We start from the raw sequence: 23,571 nt of genomic DNA on the forward strand, positions 1-23,571 counted from the left end.
TAGTGTGTCAAAGACGAGACCCTACTAATGACTGTGTTCCAGGAACAGGGTATAACAAGCCAACATCTGTGTTCGCGTGTGCAGTGCACGGCGATGTATTCGAAATGAACCGATTTCAGAACTTCACACCGTTTTACACTGTTTACGCTGTAGCAATGCCTATATTAGCGAGCCCGACTATGGCACAAATTAGGCTGATTACTGAGCATAATACTCACTCATTGGCTAAAACTGAAAGCAACAACCGTGTTACTCACATGCATTGTGAAACAAAGAAATACCTCGGGCTATATCTTCCGCCTTGCCTATAGACCGAGAGTGAACACCACTACCATGGAATATTGTTGAACGCTCAGGATTCAGGAAATCTCCGCCCACATTTTCCTTGGTTGCTGATTGGACATGATTGGATGAATTCAGTGCCAATCAAATAAAATGCAGACCCGTTTGATGTACTTTTCATATTTTTATATCGATATGCCTAAATATGTTTCATAAGAGAGGAAAGCCACAGTCTGTAAGAGAACTAGTAATGTCAACGAATAAACCTCAGGAGGCTGAAGAAATTCGGCTTGTCACCAAAAACACACAAACTTTTACAGATGCACAATCGAGAGCATCCTGTCGGGCTGTATCACCGCCTGGTACGGCAACTGCTCCGCCAAACAACCGCAAGGCTCTCCAGAGGGTAGTGAGGTCTGCACAACGCATCACCGGGGGCAAACTACCTGCTCTCCAGGCCACCTACACCACCTGATGTCACAGGAAGGCCAAAAAGATCATCAAGGACAACAACCACCCGAGCCACTGCCTGTTCACCCCGCTATCATCCAGAAGGCGAGGTCAGAACAGATGCATTAAAGCTGGGACCGAGAGACTGAAAAACAGCTTCTATCTCAAGGCCATCAGACTGTTAAACAGCCATCACTAACATTGAGTGGCTGCTGCCAACATACTGACCCATCTCTAGCCACTTTAATGATTGAACATTGGATGTAATAAATGTATCACAAGTCACTTTAAACTATGCCACTTTATATAATGTTTACATACCCTACATTACTCATCTCATGTATATACTGTAAATCAAATCAAATGTATTTACAGTGCCTTGCGAAAGTATTCGGCCCCCTTGAACTTTGCAACCTTTTGCCACATTTCAGGCTTCAAACATAAAGATATAAAACTGTATTTTTTTTGTGAATAATCAACAACAAGTGGGACACAATCATGAAGTGGAACGACATTTATTGGATATTTCAAACTTTTTTAACAAATCAAAAACTGAAAAATTGGGCGTGCAAAATTATTCAGCCCCCTTAAGTTAATACTTTGTAGCGCCACCTTTTGCTGCGATTACAGCTGTAAGTCACTTGGGGTATGTCTCTATCAGTTTTGCACATCGAGAGACTGACATTTTTTCCCATTCCTCCTTGCAAAACAGCTCGAGCTCAGTGAGGTTGGATGGGGAGCATTTGTGAACAGCAGTTTTCAGTTCTTTCCACAGATTCTCGATTGGATTCAGGTATGGACTTTGACTTGGCCATTCTAACACCTGGATATGTTTATTTTTGAACCATTCCATCGTAGATTTTGCTTTATTTTTGGATCATTGTCTTGTTGGAAGACAAATCTCCGTCCCAGTCTCAGGTCTTTTGCAGACTCCATCAGGTTCTTCCAGAATGGTCCTGTATTTGGCTCCATCCATCTTCCCATCAATTTTAGTGGCTTGTGGCAAACTTTAAACAACACTTTTTATGGATATCTTTAAGAAATGGCTTTCTTCTTGCCACTCTTCCATAAAGGCCAGATTTGTGCAATATACGACTGATTGTTGTCCTATGGACAGAGTCTCCCACCTCAGCTGTAGATCTCTGCAGTTCATCCAGAGTGATCACGGGCCTCTTGGCTGCATCTCTGATCAGTCTTCTGCTTGTATGAGCTGAAAGTTTAGAGGGACGGCCAGGTCTTGGTAGATTTGCAGTGGTCTGATACTCCTTCCAATTCAATATTATCGCTTGCACAGTGCTCCTTGGGATGTTTAAAGCTTGGGAAATCTTTTTGTATCCAAATCCGGCTTTAAACTTCTTCACAACAGTATCTCGGACCTGCCTGGTGTGTTCCTTGTTCTTCATGATGCTCTCTGCGCTTTTAACGGACCTCTGAGACTATCACAGTGCAGGTGCATTTATACGGAGACTTGATTACACACAGGTGGATTGTATTTATCATCATTAGTCATTTAGGTCAACATTGGATCATTCAGAGATCCTCACTGAACTTCTGGAGAGAGTTTGCTGCACTGAAAGTAAAGGGGCTGAATAATTTTGCACGCCCAATTTTTCAGTTTTTGATTTGTTAAAAAAGTTTGAAATGTCCAATAAATGTCGTTCCACTTTATGATTGTGTCCCACTTGTTGTTGATTCTTCACAAAAAAATACAGTTTTATATCTTTATGTTTGAAGCCTGAAATGTGGCAAAAGGTCGCAAAGTTCAAGGGGGCCGAATACTTTCAAAGTATTGAGATAAACTTTTGTTATTGACCAAATACTTATTTTCCACCATAATTTGCAAATAAATTCATTAAAAATCCTACAATGTCATTTTCTGGATTTTCTTTTCTCATTTTGTCTGTCATAGTTGAAGTGTACTTATGATGAAAATTACAGGCCTCTCATCTTTTTAAGTGGGAGAACTTGCACAATTGGTGGCTGACTAAATACTTTTTTTGCCCCACTGTATATAATCATTAGGCTACCCTTATAAACATGATTTAATGCCAATAATTTATTTACAAAGTATTCTATGATCTTATCAATTCTACACAGCCTGTGGGGTGTTGTGATAACTTTGTCCACTGAGCGGGGATAGAGAGCCACATAAGAAGTAGGGGCCTTCTCTCAAAACTGCTGGAGTAAAATTTCCATTACAGTTGTCTATCTTGAATTGTGTTCCTCTGTGAGAGATTATGCTGATAGGATGTCTTCTCTACTCTAGGCAAAGTGGATAGCAACATGTTTCGTCTCACCTGACACCTGTAGCTTATTCTTAGTTTCTGATTGTTGTTATAAAAAGGATATGACTTTACACGTTCCCTGGTGGAAACATGTTTCTCATGTAGGCCAAAATGCATTGTTTATGGAAACAACCAGTCTGGGCCCTTTCCCAAAAGCATCTTAATCCTGACGATGAATTTAGCCTTAAGATGCTTTTGGGTAACCGGACCCTAGTGAGGGCTGCCTCAGGCCAAGGTTCAAGAGATAGTTCAACCAAATTACAAAATGACACATTGGTTTCCTTACCCTGTAAGCAGTCTGTGGACAAGGCATGAATGACAGCAATCCATGCTTTGGTTTAGTTTCCCCGGCAGTGTTACCACATGCTTAGGTTTTAGCATTTGTGGCACAAATCCCACTCAAGTCATGGGATGGATATTAGCATTTTTCAAGCATCATATCCAAATCATCTGAAAGTATCTACAATTGGTTGTGGAACTCAATTAAGTGACTTATATGGCTCCCGAGTGGCGCAGCGGTCTAAGGCACTGCATCTCAGTGCAAGAGGCGTCCCTGCAGCCCCTGGTTTGAATCCAGGTTGTATCACATCCGGCCGTGATTGGGAGTCCCATAGGGCGGCGCACAATTGGCCCAGAGTCATCCAGGTTTGGCCTGGTTAGGACGTCATTGTAAATAAGAATTTGTCCTTAACTGACTTGCCTAGTTAAATAAAAGCTCTATATATAAATAAAAAGATATGTTTGAACATGATGTGCTAATATTGATCCCGTGACTTGAATGGAATTTGAACCAGAAATGCTCAAATGTTTGCATGTGGTAACACTGCCAGGGAAACTAAACCAAAGCATGGATTACTGTCATACATTGACTGCTTACAAGGTAAGGAAACCAATGTTACATTTTGTAATTTAGGTGAACTATCCCTTTCATATTGCAGGGTACCATAGCTTTCCTAAATAACGAGTGGGTGTGTTCAATGAGATGGCACGATAGGCTATAGCTCCCATTGCTCGGGGGTGAAGTTTCCCCTATGTACAGAACTTGGATCAGCTCCCCCCGCAATCTGAACATTAACAATCATTTGGGAAAATTCAAAACTGACCCAAGATCAGCATCTAGGAGCAACTTCACTCAACTCCATACCTCCCTTTCGGAGGCGGAGCGCCGACGTCACAGTTGAATGCGCGATCGGCACTACATCGTTCTGCCAGCGCCGCAGATAGAATTTGAAGGTAATTTGAAGTTCGGGTTGATCGTCAGCTGGACAAAGAATTGCTGAAGAATGACGTCGAGGTGCCCCAGATGCACAAATGATGTGTTTTTTGGTAAGAAATCATTTTTGTAAACCTCTAGCCACAGCAAATGCCAAGGAATGTAAATGTTGAAGATGATCAAAGAACTTGGATTGTTTATTTTGATTAATAATTATAATGATTTAGCATAGGCCTAACTAAAGGAAAATTAACTGACACTGAAAATTTAAATGGTTATCGTAGTGATAATTGTGTGCAGATTTAACATAATATATTAAAATACAATACAATAGAATAATAAATGCTGGTCATTTATGAACATTTGAACATCTTGGCCATGTTCTGTTATAATCTCCACCCGGCACAGCCAGAAGAGGACTGGCCACCCCACATAGCCTGGTTCCTCTCTAGGTTTCTTCCTAGGTTTTGGCCTTTCTAGGGAGTTTTTCCTAGCCACCGTGCTTCTACACCTGCATTGCTTGCTGTTTGGGGTTTTAGGCTGGGTTTCTGTACAGCACTTTGAGATATCAGCTGATGTACGAAGGGCTAAATAAATACATTTGATTTGATTTGATTTGAATAGAATACAATATAATAATTAAAATAATAATTTGGTGGACGCTGAAAATTAAAATGGTTATTGTAGTGACAATTGTGTGCACATATGAATAGAACATAAAATAATACTAATTAATGCAATACAATAGAATATAATACAATATAACAATAAAATAATAAGTTGGTGGATGCTTATATTTGCCCTATTTCACACATGTACACGTGTGTATTAATACGCATTTGTGAAATGGAAAAGTATTTCTTGCATATCCCAACTCTCCCCGAGACACCCCTCGGGGAGTGGGTTCACGGCCAGGGTAGAATCCAAACTCTGTAGGTCTTGCAAATGCCTTTTTAAGAGGAGACCTGTGGAGTGATGGGGGACTGCCGCTGCATGAACGCCAAGTTGTCCCTGCTGGTGACATCGTATTCGTTTAGCCTACTGACAAGTAGCATATGGGCAAGGTTAATTTGGTTACATCAGTTAAACCACTTGTTGGAACTTGATAATTAGGAAGGAGGTTGTTATCGCTCTTGTCTCTTCCAGACATTTGTTTGATGGCAAAATATGGAGAATATTGTAAGATACGGTTTTGAACTTGAAGTCAAACTGAGCTGAAATGCACCTTTGACTATAGGTTTATTGGCTGCACATTGAACCCTTATCCTGGAGTGTGGTGACCCATAATAGACAGAGGGAGAGAGGACGAAATGTTCAATAACATTTCAGGGAGGGGAGAATACAACGTCTGTGTTGGTAATAGCCTACCTTGTGAAACAGCATAGAGGAGATCCTCTGTATAATGTCCCAAAAATTAGATATAATTACAGCTAACAGCAATAGACAAATAATTTGCAAACAATGTTTTTGAAGGATAAAACCTATAAATGCTTTAGGAGCTTAGTTCAACTGATAACCCACATTCTAAGACTGTATTATGCCTACGCCATTGTTTATGTTTAGTTGTCATTTGAGTCTTTGTAAACAAACTCTCTCTCTCTGTCCTGCAGCTGAGAAGGTGAGCTCGCTGGGGAAAAACTGGCACCGGTTCTGCCTGAAATGCGAACGCTGTAACAAGACCCTGTCGGCTGGCAACCATGCTGAGGTAAAGGGAGGCCCTGTGGCCGTAATATCCTGTCTACAGAGAGAGAAAGAAGGAAGGAGAGAAAGATAATGAAAAAGAGAAAGAGTGAGGGAAGAAGTGTGCTATCTTACCCCAGAACAAAGGGAGGGAGAGAGACATCGAAGGGTTGTGCTATCCTACCCAAGAGGATGGGAGAGAGGGAAGGGGTTGCATGGGGACAGAGGGAGTATGGCAGGCCACTGACCCCCATAAGGAGTAATATAATTTTGTTAAGAAAAATAAAATATATATATACTGTATAAAGTAATATATACACAGAATAAAAATATATACACAACATGTAAAGTGTTGGTCCCATATTTCCCGAAATTGTCCATACACACAAAAAAGTATTTATCTCAAAATGTTGCTCAACTTTTGAACTGGTCATTTTGTGCACAAACTTCTGAATGGTACTCTATTTAAAAAAAAATAATTATCAGGGGCTGCGGCAGCACCCTCAGCACCCTTACTTCCCGTGGCTATGTCTGCGAGATGAGGGTGGAGTCATATATACAAACTCAAGATTCTGAACTTAAACGATTCAGCTCATAGAGCTAGAAAATTCCCTAAATCTTCCAAGCTATTTGAGCATAAACTGTATCACAACTACAGATGTAGGATCTTAATTTGATCACCCTGTTGCAGAAGAACTTTCATGCAATGCAGGAAATGTAAAACTTGTACTGTATTTGAGGTTTTAAAAGGCGTCTGGGGTGTGTAATTTCCCCTTAGAAATTTCAGACTTGATTTTCCCACAAAAATGTTCATGAATTATAATCCACATAATAATTCACATTTCCTGTTGCTGCAAGATTATTTTCCTGTTGTAGTCAAAGTGGCTCAAAATAAGATCCTACATAAGGGGTGTTGTCAGTTAAGTGAGTTGCACTACTGGGTCATTGTTTATAGACCCATGTACTGTATCAACTCAAAATTAAATTGCTGTAGTGCTACTGCAGTAGAAGCCAGATCACTAGTACTATAGCAGTGGCCCAGAAATTCCAATCATCTCAAGAATGAAACTGTTGAGCAGCTATGTCTTTGTGGGTCCCTTTGATTATAGCTGGTCCGTGAACCAAATCGTGGCTTCACAATAACCTGACACTCATCCTTTGTCCACTCCAACCCCTCACCAGGCATCGTGACCCTGATCCTTTCACTGTGGTTATGTCCCAAATGGCACCCTATTCACTATATAGGGCACTAAAAAAAAGAAGTGCACTATATAGGGAATAGGGTGACATTTGGAACGCAATGTCAATGTCATTTAACCTTTCATTGTCCTGCTCAGATAACTTAGGGAATTTTCAAGCTCCCTGAGCTGAATCGTTCAAGTTCAGAATCTAGGGCTTGTATATCTGACTGCACACCCATGTTGCAGACATTGCTGTGGGAGAAGGGGTGCTAAGGGTGATGCAGCGCCCCCTGATAAAATTGAAAAAATACACAATGGCTAAAGATTACTTTTTTATTGTTATTATTATTATTTTTTAAATATTGCACTTAGATTGGATCTTCCATCAATATTATTGTCTGCATCACTTCCAATCCCCAATATACACAGTATACACTACTGTTCAAAAGGTCACTTAGAAATGTCCTTGTTTTTGAAAGAAAAGCACATTTTTGTCCATTAAAATAACATCAAAATGATCAGAAATACATTGTAGACATTGTTAATGTTGTAAATGACTATTGTAGCTGGAAATTGGAATATTGGAATATCTGCATAGGCGTGCAGATTCCCATTATCAGCAACCATCACTCCTGTGTTCCAATAGCACGTTGTGTTAGCTAATCCAAGTTTATCATTTTAAAAGGCTAATTGATCATTAGAAAAACCCTTTTTCAATTATGTTAGCAGAGCTGAAAACTGTTGTGCTAATTAAAGAAGCATTAAAACTGGCCTTATTTAGACTAGTTGAGTATCTGGAGCATCAGCATTTGTGGGTTCGATTACAGGCTCAAAATGGCCAGAAACAAAGCACTTTCTTCTGAAACTCGTCAGTCTATTCTTCTGAGAAATGAAGGCTATTCCATGCGAGAAATTGCCAAGAGACTGAAGATCTCGTGCAACGCTGTGTACTACTCCCTTCGCAGAACAGCGCAAACTGTCTCTAACCAGAAAAGAAGGAGGAGTGGGAGGCCCCAGTGCACAACTGAGCAACTTCATTAAATAGTACTGGGTATGTCAGTCTAGGACAGGGGAGTCTAGCCAGCCAAGCAATGGAATGGAATGTTAGCTCAGGGGACATTGCAAATTCAAGTGAATGTTTAATGAAACTCGGTCAGGAGGATTTGGCTCTCATTTCACCAGGGCGTTTCTTCCTCAAGGCAAAGATGGCACTGATGATGATGGATGGAAATAACAAAGGGGTGGATGAATGCAAGTATTAAGACGTCACCATAGGTCATGGCCAGCGTTCATAAAGCGTCTAAGCAATGCTGATCTGGGATCAGATTCCCCCTGTCCATGTAATCTTTATTCATTATGATCTAAAAGGCTAAACTGATCCTACATCAGCACTTCTAATATGAGACTCTTTGTGACTATGGGACCAGATGTTTGAAACGTAAAGGAATTCCATCGGTACATAGAAAGTGTAGGGTTATGTTCTTGCTATTATAGTATTGTCAGCATAATCCTCTTGTATGATCCCCAGGACCCCACATTTCTGCCTAGTCATGCACAGTATATCCTGTAAATCAAAGAAAGCAGACATACAGTCATACTAACAGCACTTGTTAAAGGATGTCTCATGTCTCACAGTCAAAATAATAAAAAGCAAATACCAGAAATGATCACGTTTCAGGTGAGAGCCAGATGCAGACAATATCGAAGTAACAACAGTTTATTAATCGAACAGGGGCAGGCAAAAGATGGGCCAAGGGCACGCAGAGGTCAGTAATCCAGATAGGTGGGGCAAAGGTACAGGATGGCAGGCAGGCTCAGGGTCAGGGTCAGGGCAGGCAGAATGGTCAACACCAGGGAAAAACGCTGGTAGGCTTGACGAAACAAAACAAACTGGCAACAGTCAAACAGAGAACAAAGGAATAAATACACTGGCGATAATGGGGAAGATGGGCGACACCTGGAGGGGAGTGGAGCTAATCACAAAGACAGGTAAAACAGATCATGGTGTACCCCCCCCCCCCCCCACCAGGTGGTCTTGGGCTCTCCTCCAGGTACGACGACAGCGGCAAACAAACATCTGGGCAGAAGGTATGCCGACCTCTTCTTCTATCAGTGGGAGCTGATACCCCAGGGAACACTCAAAAGGTGATAGGCCCGTGGCAGAGCAGGGAAGGGGGATGCGGGTGTATTCGACCCACACAATCTGCTGGTACCAGGTGGTGGGGTTGGCAGAGACCAGGCAGTGCAGAGTAGTCTCTAGGTCTTAGTTGGCTCGCTCCGACTGGCTGTTGGACTGGGGGTGGAACCCGGAGGACAGGCTGGCCGATGACCAAATGAGGGTGTAGAATGCCTTCCAGAACCGGGACAAGAACTGAGGACCCAGGTCAAAAATGGCATTGAGGCGGTGGGAGAAGAAAGCACAGGGATGTAGCTTAAGATCCAGGTCAGAACACTGGAACAGGACCGCCCCCACTCCTACATCAGAAACATTGGCCTCCACCACAAACTGACGGGAAGGGTCAGGATGAACCAAGATGGGAGCAGTGGTGAAGCGGTGTTTGAGGTCCCGGAACGCCTGGTCAGCAGCAGGGGACCACATGAACAGAACCTTGGGAGAGGTGAGTACTGACATTGGGGAAGCTAGGGTGGTGTTACCCTGGATAAAGCGGTGATAAAAGTCGGAGAACCCCAGGAAACGTTGCAGCTGCACCCTGGACGTAGGCTGGGGCCAATCCACCACCGCTCTCACCTTCCCGGGATCCATCTGGACACTCCCAGCAGAGATGATGTACCCCAAAAAGGGGATGGTGGAGCGATGGAACTCGCACTTCTCTGCCTTTACAAACAGCTGATTCTCCAGGAGGCATTGAAGAACCTGTCGGACGTGGAGCACATGTTCTTGGGGGGAGCGGGAGAAGAGGACGATTACATCAATGTAGACAAAGACGAACCGGTTCAACATGTAGAGAAGAACATCATTTACCAGAGCCTGTGGTGTTGGTAAGGCCAAATGGAATGACCAAATACTTGTAGTGGCCACTGGATGTGTTGAAGGCGGTCTTCCACCAGATGATAGGCGTTCTGTAGGTCCAGCTTGGAAAACACGGTGGCCCCCTGGAGCGGCTCTAAGGCCGAGATGATGAGTGGTAGCGGGTAGCAGTTCTTCACCCTTATGTTTACCACAGCAGGGGTGTTGGTAAGGCCAAATGGAATGACCAAATACTTGTAGTGGCCACTGGATGTGTTGAAGGTAGTCTTCCACTCATCCCCCTCCCGTATCCGAACCAGATGATAGTCGTTCTGTAGGTCCAGCTTGGAAAACACGGTGGCCCCCTGGAGCGGCTCTAAGGCCGAGATGATGAGTGGTAGCGGGTAGCGGTTCTTCACCCTTATGTCATTGAGTCCCCGGTAGTCGATGCACGGGCACAGGGTCTTGTCCTTCTCCACAAAGAAGAACCCTGCGCCAGCGAGAAAAGAAGAAGGACGGATAAATCCAGCAGCTAGGGAGTCCCCAATCTAGGTCTCCATAGCCTTGGTCTCCGGTCCCAACAGCGAGTACAGTCATCCCCGGGGCAGAGTGGTGCTAGGGAGAAGGTCAATCCCGCAGTCATATGGTCGGTGCGACGGAAGTGAAGTGGCCCGGGCCTTGTTGAACACCTCCCAAAAGTCCTGATACTCCGCGGCAATGGCGGAGAGGTCCGGGATAACGTCCGAGCCCACAGGAAGACGTCCCGGGGAAGGTTGCGCTGACTTCAGGCAATGGGCGTGGCAGAACGGGCTCCAGCCCATGATGGCACCAGTAGACCAGTTAATGAGAGGATTATGTCACTGGATCCAGGAGAATCCCAATACCACAAGAATCTGAGGAGACTTAATGAGCAGAAATTGAATAGTCTCGCTGTGGTTCCCTGACACTCGTAGGTTGATGGGAGTGGTATTGTGTGTGACCCGGACTATAGAGTCCAGCGCTCTAAAGTCAATGGGAATGGAGAGGGGCTGAGTGGGGATATCCAGCTCGGAAGCCAGGGTAGCGTCCAAAGAGCCAGGGTAGTGTCCAGAGTCAATGAGGACCCGGAGAGACTTGTTTCCCCACAGCAGAATGGCATGAAATGGAGTGTAAGTAAGGGAAGCAGAAAAGCCCACCAGAGTACTCGCTCCTACCGGTGAGCCTTGTTTTTTAGCGGACAAGGAAACAAAATGACCACAAGTCCCGCAATACAGGTAGCTCTTCGTGTTGAGCCTGTGTAGCCATTCCGCTAGAGACAGACCTAGCTCTGCCTATTTGCATAGGCTCGGGAAACGGTGACTCGGACGTCTTCGGTGACTCTCGGTGAACATCGGGTAGCCTCAGGTTCTCTCGGCAGCGGTGCCATCGGGGACTTCCGGGATGCCTCGGAGGCGAGGTGGAATCCTTGGACGGGCGAGCGAAATCAAATCTCCTCTCCCTCCGTCGTTCCCGTGGCCGCCCATCGATCCTGATGGTCAAGGCGATGAGAGACTCGAGATCTATCGGTAATTCCCGGGCTGCAAGCTCATCCTTGACCTCCTCCAAGACTCAGTGTAGGAACATGTCCAACAGCGCTTCCTGGTTCCAGGAACTCAGCTGCCAACGTGCGGAAATCCACCGCATAGTCTGCCACACTGTGGAAGTCCTGCCGAAGCTGGAGTAGCTTCCAGGTAGCCTCTCTCCTGGAGAATTGGGCATCAAACACCTTCTTTAATTCTCCCATGAACTCACACAGATTGACGCATGTGGCCAGCTGTTGCTCCCATACAGCTGTAGCCCAGGCAAGTGCCCTCCCGGACATCAGCGTGATTAGGTACGCTATTTTAGAGCAGTCTGAGGGGAAGGAGGAGGGCTGAAGCTTGAAGATGAGGGCACACTGAGATAGAAATGCCCGATAGGTGCCCGGCTCTCCATTAAAATGTTTCAGGGGACGTAATCGCGGCTCAGGGGAAGGCTGAGTGACCGGTGAGGCGGCGCTGCTAACTGCTGAGTTACTGAGGGGCTGTGAGGTTACCATCATAGTAGGCTGCCTCCAAACCCATGGAATTGCTCCAGCAAGATGTCCAACACTTGGTCATGGCGTTCGGCCAAGGTTTAAACCCTCCATTAGGCCACGGAGCAATTCCTCGTGCCTACCAATGGTGGCTCCTTGGGAGGAGAGGATGTTGCGCAGCTGGTCTGAGTCTGCTGGGTCAGACATGGCCAGTTCGTACTATCATGTTTCAGGTAAGACCCAGATGCAGACAACGTCGAAGTAACAATAGTTTATTAATCACAGAGGGGCAGGCAAAAGACGGGTCAAGGGCAGGCATAGGTCAGTAATCCAGATACGTGGGGCTAAGGTACAGGACGGCAGGCAGGCTCAGGGTCATGTCACGCAGAGGTCAGTAATCCAGAAAGGTGGGGCAAAGGTACAGGACGGCAGGCAGGCTCAGGGTCAGGGCAGGCAGAATGGTCAACACCGGGGAAACTAGGAAACTAGGAAACAGGAACAACCAAGAGACAGGAGCAGAGGTGAAAACGCTGGTAGGCTTGACGAAACAAAATGAACTGGGAACAGACAAACAAAGAACACAGGTATAAATGCACAGGGGATAATGGGGAAGAGGGGCAAGACCGGGGGGGGGGGGACAATCACAAAGACAGGTTAAAATCATCAGGGTGTGGCAGAAATAGGTCGAAAGACGGATATTAGAGTTGGAAAATAAGCTAAAAATGAAGGTAGCACAGGTTGGCCTGAACAATGAAGACTCAACTTGTTGCATGGATCCTCCAGTGAGGGTTTGTTGTACTAAAACTAGTAAAATACATTACATAAAACAATCTATCAACAATGGATGTAATCTAGGCAGTGTCGAGCCAATGGGGGACCACAAATACCCGCTGGCAAAGGGGTTTAAGTCCCGACTCGGCTGTCTGTGGCTGTCAAAAAATCTGTAAGAAATACGGAAGGGGATCGATGCTATTCTAACCAGTGTCTGGAAATGCTTTATAACACAATCCAAATGTGCGGTCTAAATATTATTTTTCACTTATCACAGACTCCTGTTAACTTAGTTTGATACAATTATAGTTATAGGCCCCATAGTCAGGCCAGGTATGTTTGGTCACATGACTAGTCTTTACAAATCTCATAGGGTAGAATAAATGTCAAAGGGCTATCATTGTTTTGGAAGCCTGTTTGATCCTGTTTGATAACCTAACCTGGGGGTAAGTCATTGTCCTGACCCAAACACTGGAGTCTTTGAGTTGAGTGATACTAGGGTTACTGAGGCTAATTATTCAGGTCATCTCAGACCAGTAGGAGACAAAGTCCAGCGTTGTTTCAGTGTTGTTAGTTAAGAGTTGATTCAGTGGGCCAGGGGAACACACACAGTCTGTCTTTCTCAGAAACAGGCCGTTGTTTGAAACATTGTCCTGTTTTTGAGTTCACAAGCCATGGCTGTATTCTCTAGAGTCTAATAGTCTAGCCCCCCGTGCTGTCTTTGTCTTTTCACCTGAAAATAAAGATGACTAGTTGATTTTAAGGTTTACTTGTGGATGGTAGGGTTTACATGCTTGACTTTTGAGAGGTAGTTGTTCTTACACAGGTTTGAATGGAGACACAGAGGACTTATCCTTCTTTATGAAACACACAACCCAACAGTATACATGGACTAATGGACGAACATTGCTAGTTCACTTTCACAAGCCCATATACAGTCCATCCACTTCTTTATCTCTGAAATGCTGTGGCATGAGAGAACGAATAGGCTTCTGTTATTTCTGGACGGGAGTGTTTTTGACAGGCTGTCAGGTGAAGGATCTCTCTCTCTCTCTCTCTCTCTATCTCACTCTCTCTCTCTCTCTGTGTGTGTGGCCTTATACACGGCAGTGACTTATCTTCATTGTTCAGAACATTCTCTAAAACCTTTTAACGGTGAAGTCTCTCTCTCTCAATACTTTTTCATCAGGGAGGGACGGAGAGAGCGGGGAGAATGGCATCTGCATTCCTGAAAGGGTATCACACCTCAGGGAACATTGAAATTACAGACATGCCAAAAAAAGACAGTAGCCCTTTCCTGCAGTAAAATGACCAAGTGGCCTCATGGGTGGAATGTTAAAACATACATTAATACAAATTACTTGTAAAAAGCTGCCTAAAATCTGGTGTTTCTATGTTGAACAATTTTGTTATTTCAGTCTTCTGTAATGTAATATTAGGATGCAAACTCAAATTAGAATACATGTGAACTCTATATCTGACATGGTACAGGTGTCTTTTTTTAAGCCCATAACGTGTGTGAGGTGTATACTTTTGTTTCAAAGTAGATTTGTTTAAAACTACCAAGAAACACTCCGCATGACCCTGATTTAGCCCACTGCAGTATCAGGTTAAATTACATTTACATGAGGTTAAGTAGACATTAAATGCATAGGCGGCTGGTGGCAACCTTAACTGGGAAGAACGGCTCATAGTAATGGCTGAAACGGTGTTAATGGAATGGTATCAAACACAGTTTCCAAGTGCTTGATACCATTTCTTTCACTCGATTCCAGCCATTATTATGAGCCGTCCTCCCCTCACCAGCCTCCTGTGGTTAAATTACAAGATTTATAATGACCTTGTCAGAAAGGCATGTCCTTAGTTCCTGGATTGTAGCCTACAATGCCAGCCCATAGCTGATGCAATGTTTCCTTTGCATTTAACGCCAACTCATTCATCACACTGATTAACGGCTGCTCCATGATTTCATGACATCACACCCTCAGTGACAACGTGACAATGAACAGCCAAAGTTTGACATTACACCAGACTGTCAGGTCTGTAACGGATGCATGTGATAGAGGTTGCGTTCCAAATAGCCCCCGATTCCTAACACAGTGCACTACTTAAGAAGTGCACTACATAGGTAGTAGGGTGCCATTTGGGACAGACTTTACTGTCCAGAAAAAACATGAGCTCAGATTTGCTGGACTAGCTGAGTCACAGGCTGTCGTAGACATTATGTCCCTGACCTCAGTGTCCATATATAGACTCAAAGGTCTGAAATAGGTATGAAGGAAGTGATGATTGAACTTTAAAGTTAACAGTGTGTATATGCGACGCATGCAGAGTCACCATCAAAATCCTGAAAGTGTGTATTTTGTAATTACGCTGTTTTGGCAAAACATATATTTTTTTTAGCTTTCTAAATGTCACCCTACAAATGTGAGGTTGATAGGGTAAAATGTGAGGTTAAAAACTTTCACAAGTCACTCAAATAGTTCTGCCGCATGTCTTGTTCATTTCAATGCAATTGACCCGCAAACAGTTGCACTGTAAATGCCAAGTACTGTATGTGCCTATACTGTAATAGCAGTTGTACTTTTTTTTTTGCTGTGAAGAACTTTGGTCCCAAATAGTATTTTATAAGAGTGTTTTTGGAGAATCTTCTTCGGAGCTTAGGTTTGTCCTACATTGTTGTTCTTGTAGTGTGAGTGAGGAGGGCAGTTTGTAGATATATAAAATACTCTTGTACTTGAGGAGACACAGAGCACTCCTGTGTGGTCAGAGTGAGCTTTGTGCAACAGAGGGTGTGTGTGCATTCATTCATTTAGGAACTGGTTGAGCTGTGTCCCACATACAATAACCCAGTGTTGGTCCGAAAAGAGGTGTGTCACATATACGTTGCATGTCTCTAAAGATGATTCCTAAAAGGCACCCTATTCACTACATAGTGCACTACTTTTGACCAGAGCCCTATGGGCCTGGCCCTTGGGATGCAGACCAACTCTCTGAGGTCGGTTACAAATGCAACCATTTAGAATGAAGAGCTTTAAGAGCTTTAAGAGCTTGCTGAGGTCACAGCATCCTAAATCTCTTCTATCCTCCTCTCAGACGGGTGTTAGTTGTCTAAATATTGTTTTATTCCCAGTTCATGCACTGGAATGTGAAGGAGCTAGCTAGAGCATATGGAAGCAGTTTGCTAAAAATAAAGTCTGAACTGGGGAGATGTTTGATAGGAATTTGGGTCGAAAGGATCTCTCTGCTCTCTCTGTCTGTTCTGCTCGGTCCATTTTAAGACTGACAGATAGAGCTCCTCCATAATTAACTTGAAGCGGTCAGGAGGATAAGGCATTCATTTAAATTGGAAAGATAATGGCTCCCAAATTGCACCCTGATTCCTAAATGGGTGATTCTACAGAAGTGGTGCAAATTGCAGTCCCCCAAAAAATATTATAAAGTTTTTACCTATGCCTTAAGCAACGGAAGGGTAGTAACAGGATTATTATTAAGGGAGCTTGAGGTAGCATATTATCCTGATTAAAAAACAAATACCATCCTTGGCTCTCGCAAACGTGCACGCGCACACTCACACACACAGACGTGAACACACACACGTGAACACACACACGCACACACACACAAACACACACACTGAGTATACAAAATATTAAGAACTCTTTCCATGACATACAGTGAATTCAGACCCTTTGACTTTGTCCACATTTTGTTAATTTACAACCATATTCTAATATGGATTAAATTGTTTATTTTCCTCATCAATCTACACAGAATAACCCATAATGACAAAGGTAAAAAAAATACAAATCTGAAATGTGACATTAACACAGTCTGAGGTCCTGAGCCCTCTGGAGCAGGTTTTCATCAAGGATCTCTCTGTACTTTGCTCCGTTCATCTTTCCTTCGATCCTGACTAGTCTCTCAGTCCCTGCTGCTGAAAACTATCCCTACAGCATGATGCTGCCTTCACCATGTTTCACCGTAGGGATGGTGCCAAGTTTCCTCCAGAAGTCACACTTGCCATTCAGGCCAAAGAGTTCGATTTTGATTTCATCAGACCAGAGAATCTTGTTTTTCACGGTCTGAGAGTCCTTTAGGTGCCTTATGGCAAACTCCAACCAGGCTGTCATGTGCCTTTTACTGAGGAGTGGCTTCCGTCTGGCCACTCTACCATAAGGCCTGATTGAAGTTGGAGACTTTTATCTCCCTCACCAACTTTAAACATCTGCTATCTGAGCAGCTAACCGATCGCTGCAGCTGTACATAGTCCATTGGTAAATAGCCCACCCAATTTACCTACCTCATCCCCATACTGTTTTTATTTATTTACTTTTCTGCTCTTTTGCACATCAGTATCTCTACCTGCACATGACCATCTGATCATTTATCACTCCAGTGTTAATCTGCTAAATTGTAATTATTCGCCTACCTCCTCATGCCTTTTGTACACAATGTATACATGTATAGACTCTTTTTTTTCTTTTTTCTTTTTTTTCTACTGTGTTATTGACTTGTTTGCTGTTTACTCCATGTGTAACTCTGTGTTGTTGTCTGTTCACACTGCTATGCTTTATCTTGGCCAGGTCGCAGTTGTAAATGAGAACTTGTTCTCAACTAGCCTACCAGGTTAAATAAAGGTGAAATAAAAAATAAAACCAAGGCCCTTCTCCCCCGATTGCCCAGTTTGGGCGGGCATCCAGCTCTAAGAAGAGTCTTGGTGGTTCCAAACTTCTTCCATTTAAGAATGATGGAGGCCACTATGTTCTTGGGGACCTTCAAAGCTGCAGAAATGTTTTGTTACCCTTCCCCAGATCTGTGCCTCGACACAATCCTGTCTCTGAGCTTTACGGCAATTCCTTCGACATCATGGCTTGGTTTTTGCTCTGACATGTGCTGTCAACTGTGGGACATTATATAGACAGGTGTGTGCCTTTCCAAAGCATGTCCAATCAATTGAATGTACCACAGGTGGACTCCAATCAAGTTGTAGAAACATCTCAAGGAAGATCAATGGAAACAGGATGCACCTGGGCTTAATTTCGAGCCCTGAATAGTTGTGTATATATATATATATATTTTTTATACATTATATATTTATACATACAAAAAATAGGAAAAAATAATTGCATCCGTTTTAGAATAAAGCTGTAACGTAACAAAATGTGGAAAAGGGAAGGGGTCTGAATACTTTCCGAATGCACTGTAGACTGATCAGCTGAATCCAGGGAAAGCTATGATCCCTTATTGATGTCACTTGTTACATCCACTTCAATCAGTGTAGGTGAAGGGGAGGAGACGGGTTAAATAATGATTTTTACTCCATGAGACATGAATTGTGTATGTGTGCCATTTAGAGGGTAAATGGGCATGACAAAGTGCCTTTGAATGGGGTATGGTAGTACAGTAGGTGCCAGGAGCACCATTTTTTGTCAAGAACGGCAATACTGCTGGGTTTTTCATGCTCAAAAAGTTTCCCTTGTGTATCAAGAACGGTCTACCACCCAAAGGACATCCAGCCAACTGTGGGAAGCATTGAAGTCAACATAGGCCAGCATCTTTGTGGAATGCTTTCGACTCCTTGTAGAGTCCATGCCCTAACGCATTGAGTCTGTTCTGAAGGCAAAAGGGGTTGTAACTCAATATTAGGAAGGTGTTCCTAATGTTTTGTGCACTCAGTGTATGCCTAGTTACTATGTTGCACCACTTTTGTAGAATGACCCTATGGGCACTGGTCAAAAGTAGTGCACTATAAAATGAGTATGGTGCCATTTGTGATGAAGCCAGTGACCAGTCAGCAGTCACTCCTGAAATATAACCTCTGTCTGATTGGTTTAAACCTTAATGCTTTATACTGACACTGACTGACTGTAATGTTCCATTTCAGTGAATTGTGAAATATTTCAGTAGTTTCAGTTTCAGTAAACAGTTTATTTCAGTAATAAGTAGAACTGTTTCAGTAAATAGTTTTAACGGAAGCAGATTGTTTGGAGGGGACTTCCTGTGTTTTTCGTTTTTCTTAATTACCAATATTCAGCTATTTATTATGATAATAGATTATTTGTTAATATTAGACATGGTCTGTCTTCCAGCATGATGGGTTGCCCTACTGTCACAAACCATGCTACGGAACTCTCTTCGGCCCCAAAGGTAAGAGGTTACTGTTAAAAAAACATCATCGCAGGTGTGCGGAAGAATCGCTATAGCTTGAATTCAATAAGACCAATAATAGGATAGGATAAACTTAATTGGCTTTTTTTCACTTACGGAAAATGTATCAACCCATACGAAAATGTCCATTAATTATAATCCACCTAATATATAATTCACATTTTTATTTTCCTGCTGTAGCAAACTTGTTCAAATTTAGATCCTACATCTGTACTTTACACACTCCACACACACGTACACACTCACACACAAACACACACACACACAACACATTCAGTAGCACAAATGTACTAATTTCCTCACTCACACAAACAGCCATAAAAGTACTTGATTGATTAAGAAAACAATGTTAAAAACATAACATTTCATCACCCCTATACTATACCGGATGCTATACGGTCATACAAGGCATTTCCTTTCCCATGAATCAAAGTGCAAGACATCCTCAGTGTGCTGTGTGGGGACCAGATGGATATTTATATATCTATAATGACCTCCTGCCCTGGTGTTATACCGCCTGGCCAGTGGATTCTCATTTCCTAAAGTTGCTTCAATAGAAAAGTTTGAAAGTTGCATCAAAAGTAGGCCTTGTCTCAAAGTTGCTTAAATCTGTGACAACATTTTGAAGCACACCAAAATCCTATGATTTGTGTGTGCCATTAAAAAAGTAGATTCAGAATTTTGGTGTACACGTCACATAGGCTTACACACTTAGTAATTATGGATTTTGAGTATTCACGAGTTTCACCTGGAAGAAATACATACACATTTGGGTTTGTGAGTGCATGAATGAACTCTGATATAATCTGAGGTGCTTCCCTTTTAAAAGTGAAAATTAAATTGAAAAAAAAAGGTCATATAAGCTCATCATAACATTTTTGTCTGACTAAGCGTGGGTGCATTCAGACATTTGGGTATTATTCTGGGTAATTATGACATGCTCTGTATCCCAAATGGCACCCTATTCCTTATATAGTGCACAACTTTTGCCCAAAGCCCTATGGGTCCTTTCACTACTAAGACTTGGATTATAACCCAATGTGATGCTTTAATCGTTCTCAGGATGACTGGAATAGTGGTTTAGTAGTGTATGAACCCAGGGACAGATTTAATAACTGGAGGAAAGATAGACATAGTCGCCAGTGAAAGTCTACACACCCTTTGCACAGTCTTCACGTTTTACTGCCTTAAAATTCAATCTAAAAAATAATTGTATTTGATTTTGTTCCTACCAATCTACACAACCTACTTCACATTGTCAAAGTGAAAGAAAAATTATAGAACATTTTCCTACTAAAAATAAATGAACATGTCTTCATTAGGTATGCTTTCACACCCAAGTTAGTACTCAATGGAAGCACCTTTGGCAGCAATTAGAGCTGTGAAATTTTAAAAATAAGACAACATAGAAAATTACAGGTTTGCATCATATCCAACACAATACAGGAGCAACCCTCTGTATTTTCAAGTATTGTGATTGTCACGACTCCGACCGAAGGTGGCTCGCCTTCCCGTTCGGGTGGCGCTCGGCGGTCGTCGTCGCCGGCCTACTAGCTGCCACTGATTATTTCCTCCCCCTCCTTATGTGTTTATTGAGTGCAACTGTTTTGAGTTGGGTATAATTAGTGAGGCTTTATTAGTCAGCCGGCCCGCCTGGTTCCTTGTGCGGGATTAATTATTGTGACCTTCTGTTTTGTGTAAACTTGTGTGCACGTCTGTGGGTTACGTGTTTTCCCATTTCGTGGGTTTTGCTGGACAGTTTAAGTCCCCCTGTTTGGGGCGTTTGTTTTGTTATACGCCCTATGTTTTTGTGGGGTTGGCTTATGCATTAAAGTAGCACTCCCCTGAACTCTCTGCTTCCTGCGCCTGACTTCTCACCCACTACACTCAGAACGTTACAGTGATGGCAGCATCATTTTATGAGTGTGCTTGTCACCAGCATGGACTGCGGAGTTTGTCAAGATCAAAATAAACATGAAAGAAGGAAAAACCAAGGTAAAAAGTTAGTGGAAAACCCACTTCAGTCTTCTGAAAACCCTGGAATAAAGTCTTACTTTACAGAAGGACAACTACACATATGTTAATGCCAAAGACCCACCAGAATGGTTTTAAAGAGGTGTTGCGTGTTCCTGAGACATCCAGTCTCAGTCCTGACTTAAATTTGCTTGGGACAAAGTTTGAATATTGCTGTCCATCGATGATTCCCAACCAAATGTACTGAGCTTGAGCAATTTTGACAAAAACAATAGATATACAGTGTATGTTTCCCTAACCTAATTTGGTATAAAGTTATTTTCCTTTATTCACAGATGTAATGGCTGCCAAAGCTGCTTCCACCAAGTATTTACTCTGGGGTGTGAAGACATGCAATCAAGGCATCTTAATTTAAAACAAATATTTTCCCTTTAAAAATGGGGAGTAGGTTGTGTAAATTGTTAGGAAAAATATAAAATTGAATCGCTTTTCAGATTTTTTTCTAAGGCAGCAAAATGTATAGACTGTGCAAAGGGTGTGTAGACTTTCACTAGGCACCGTATCTGCAAACTGTTGAAAGCTCCCGCAGTTTATTGAGTGTAATGTTTCAAACCAAAGGTCTAAGTCACTTTCAAAAAACTGGCAAGAATTATCACCTTATATTATTATGCCTGCTTATCATATGATTGTTGTGGGTGTGTCACAAAACATGGATGGTAAATATAGGCGGCAACATCTAATTTCCTAGATGGCACCTGGGTTCTGTCAGTTTGGGGGCCAATACATAGGTGAGGGTGTTATGGTGCGTGAATGAGGACCCAAAAGCGAATTAACAAACAGAGTACTTTAATGACGAACATACGTGGGCTCAGATGGACAGGTAGATTCCGACAGGACAGGACAAGGTTGCAGCACACACGATGATAGTCTGGTTCAGGCATGAGACACACAAACAAACAAACAAGAATCCGACAAGGACAGGAGCAGAAACAGAGACAGATATAGGGACCTAATCAGAGGGAAAAAGGGAACAGGTGGGGAACTGGGTGACGAGGTAGTTAGGAGGAGACAGGGCACAGCTGGGGAAAAGAGGGGGAGAAAAGGTAACATAACAACGACCAGCAGAGGGAGACAGGGTGAAGGGAAAGGACAGAGACAAGACAACATGACAGTACATGACAGTACCCCCCCACTCACCGAGCGCCTCCTGGCGCACTCGAGGAGGAAACCTGGCGGCAACGGAGGAAATCATCAATCAGCGCACGGTCCAGCACGTCCCGAGAGGGAACCCAACTCCTCTCCTCAGGACCGTACCCCTCCCAGTCAACTAGGTACTGATGACCACGGCCCCGAGGACGCATGTCCAAGATTTTACGGACCCTGTAGATAGGTGCGCCCTCGACAAGGATGGGGGGGGGGGGGGGGAAGACGAGCGGGGGCGCGAAGAGCGGGCTTAACACAGGAGACATGGAAGACCGGGTGGACGCGACGAAGATATCGCGGAAGAAGAAGTCGCACTGCGACAGGATTAATGACCTGAGAGATACGGAATGGACCAATGAACCGCGGGGTCAACTTGCGAGAAGCCGTCTTAAGGGGAAGGTTCTGAGTGGAGAGCCAAACTCTCTGACCGCGACAATATCTAGGGCTCTTCGTTCTACGCTTATTAGCAGCTCTCACAGTCTGCGCCCTATAACGGCAAAGTGCAGACCTGACCCTCTTCCAGGTGCGCTCGCAACGTTGGACAAAAGCCTGAGCGGAGGGGACGCTGGACTCGGCGAACTGAGATGAGAACAACGGAGGCTGGTACCCGAGGCTACTCTGAAAAGGAGATAGCCCGGTCGCAGACGAAGGAAGCGAGTTGTGGGCGTATTCTGCCCAGGGGAGCTGTTCTGACCAAGACGCAGGGTTGCGAAAAGAAAGACTGCGTAAGATGCGACCAATAGTCTGATTGGCCCGTTCTGCTTGACCGTTAGACTGGGGGTGAAAGCCGGAAGAGAGACTGACGGAAGCCCCAATCAAACGGCAAAACTCCCTCCAAAATTGAGACGTGAATTGCGGACCTCTGTCCGAAACGACGTCTGACGGAAGGCCATGAATTCTGAAAACATTCTCGATGATGATTTGTGCCGTCTCTTTAGCAGAAGGAAGCTTAGCAAGGGGAATGAAATGAGCCGCCTTAGAGAACCTATCGACAACCGTAAGAATAACAGTCTTCCCCGCTGACGAAGGCAGTCCGGTGACAAAATCTAAGGCGATGTGAGACCACGGTCGAGAGGGAATAGGAAGCGGCCTGAGACGGCCGGCAGGAGGAGAGTTACCGGACTTAGTCTGCGCGCAGACCGAACAAGCAGCCACGAAACGACGCGTGTCATGCTCCCGGGTGGGCCACCAGAAACGCTGGCGAATGGAAGCAAGCGTACCCCGAACGCCAGGGTGGCCGGCTAACTTGGCAGAGTGAGCCCACTGAAGAACGGCCAGACGAGTAGGAACGGGAACGAAAAGAAGGTTCCTAGGACAAGCGCGCGGCGACGGAGTTTGAGTGAGTGCTTGCTTTACCTGCC

General features: G+C 43.8%; 2 protein-coding genes across 5 annotated transcripts in view; one reads left to right on the forward strand and one right to left on the reverse strand.

Moving 5' to 3' along the window:
- Window positions 1-362, reverse strand: part of hhat (hedgehog acyltransferase) — a 108,473-nt gene extending 108,111 nt beyond the window's left edge. For 2 of the 3 annotated variants that reach the window (XM_036960260.1, XM_036960258.1), the window contains exon 1: window positions 258-362. The gene's annotated coding sequence lies outside the window, so the exon portion shown is untranslated. The remainder of the gene's footprint in view (window positions 1-257) is intronic. The other variant, XM_036960259.1, reaches the window with a different exon arrangement.
- A 3,834-nt stretch (window positions 363-4,196) lies between these two features.
- The window catches only part of LOC110502624 (cysteine-rich protein 2), a 36,477-nt gene continuing 17,102 nt past the window's right edge, over window positions 4,197-23,571 (forward strand). The window contains exons 1-3 of one of the 2 annotated variants that reach the window (XM_021580805.2): window positions 4,197-4,343; window positions 5,841-5,935; window positions 18,955-19,012. In XM_021580805.2, coding sequence (XP_021436480.1) covers window positions 4,301-4,343; window positions 5,841-5,935; window positions 18,955-19,012 — 196 coding nt within the window. In that variant the 5' untranslated portion in view covers window positions 4,197-4,300. Of the gene's footprint in view, window positions 4,344-5,840; window positions 5,936-18,954; window positions 19,013-23,571 lie in introns of those variants that run through there. The other variant, XM_036960265.1, reaches the window with a different exon arrangement.

Source organism: Oncorhynchus mykiss, chromosome 23 (assembly GCF_013265735.2).
Source record: "Oncorhynchus mykiss isolate Arlee chromosome 23, USDA_OmykA_1.1, whole genome shotgun sequence".
NCBI lineage: Eukaryota > Metazoa > Chordata > Actinopteri > Salmoniformes > Salmonidae > Oncorhynchus > Oncorhynchus mykiss.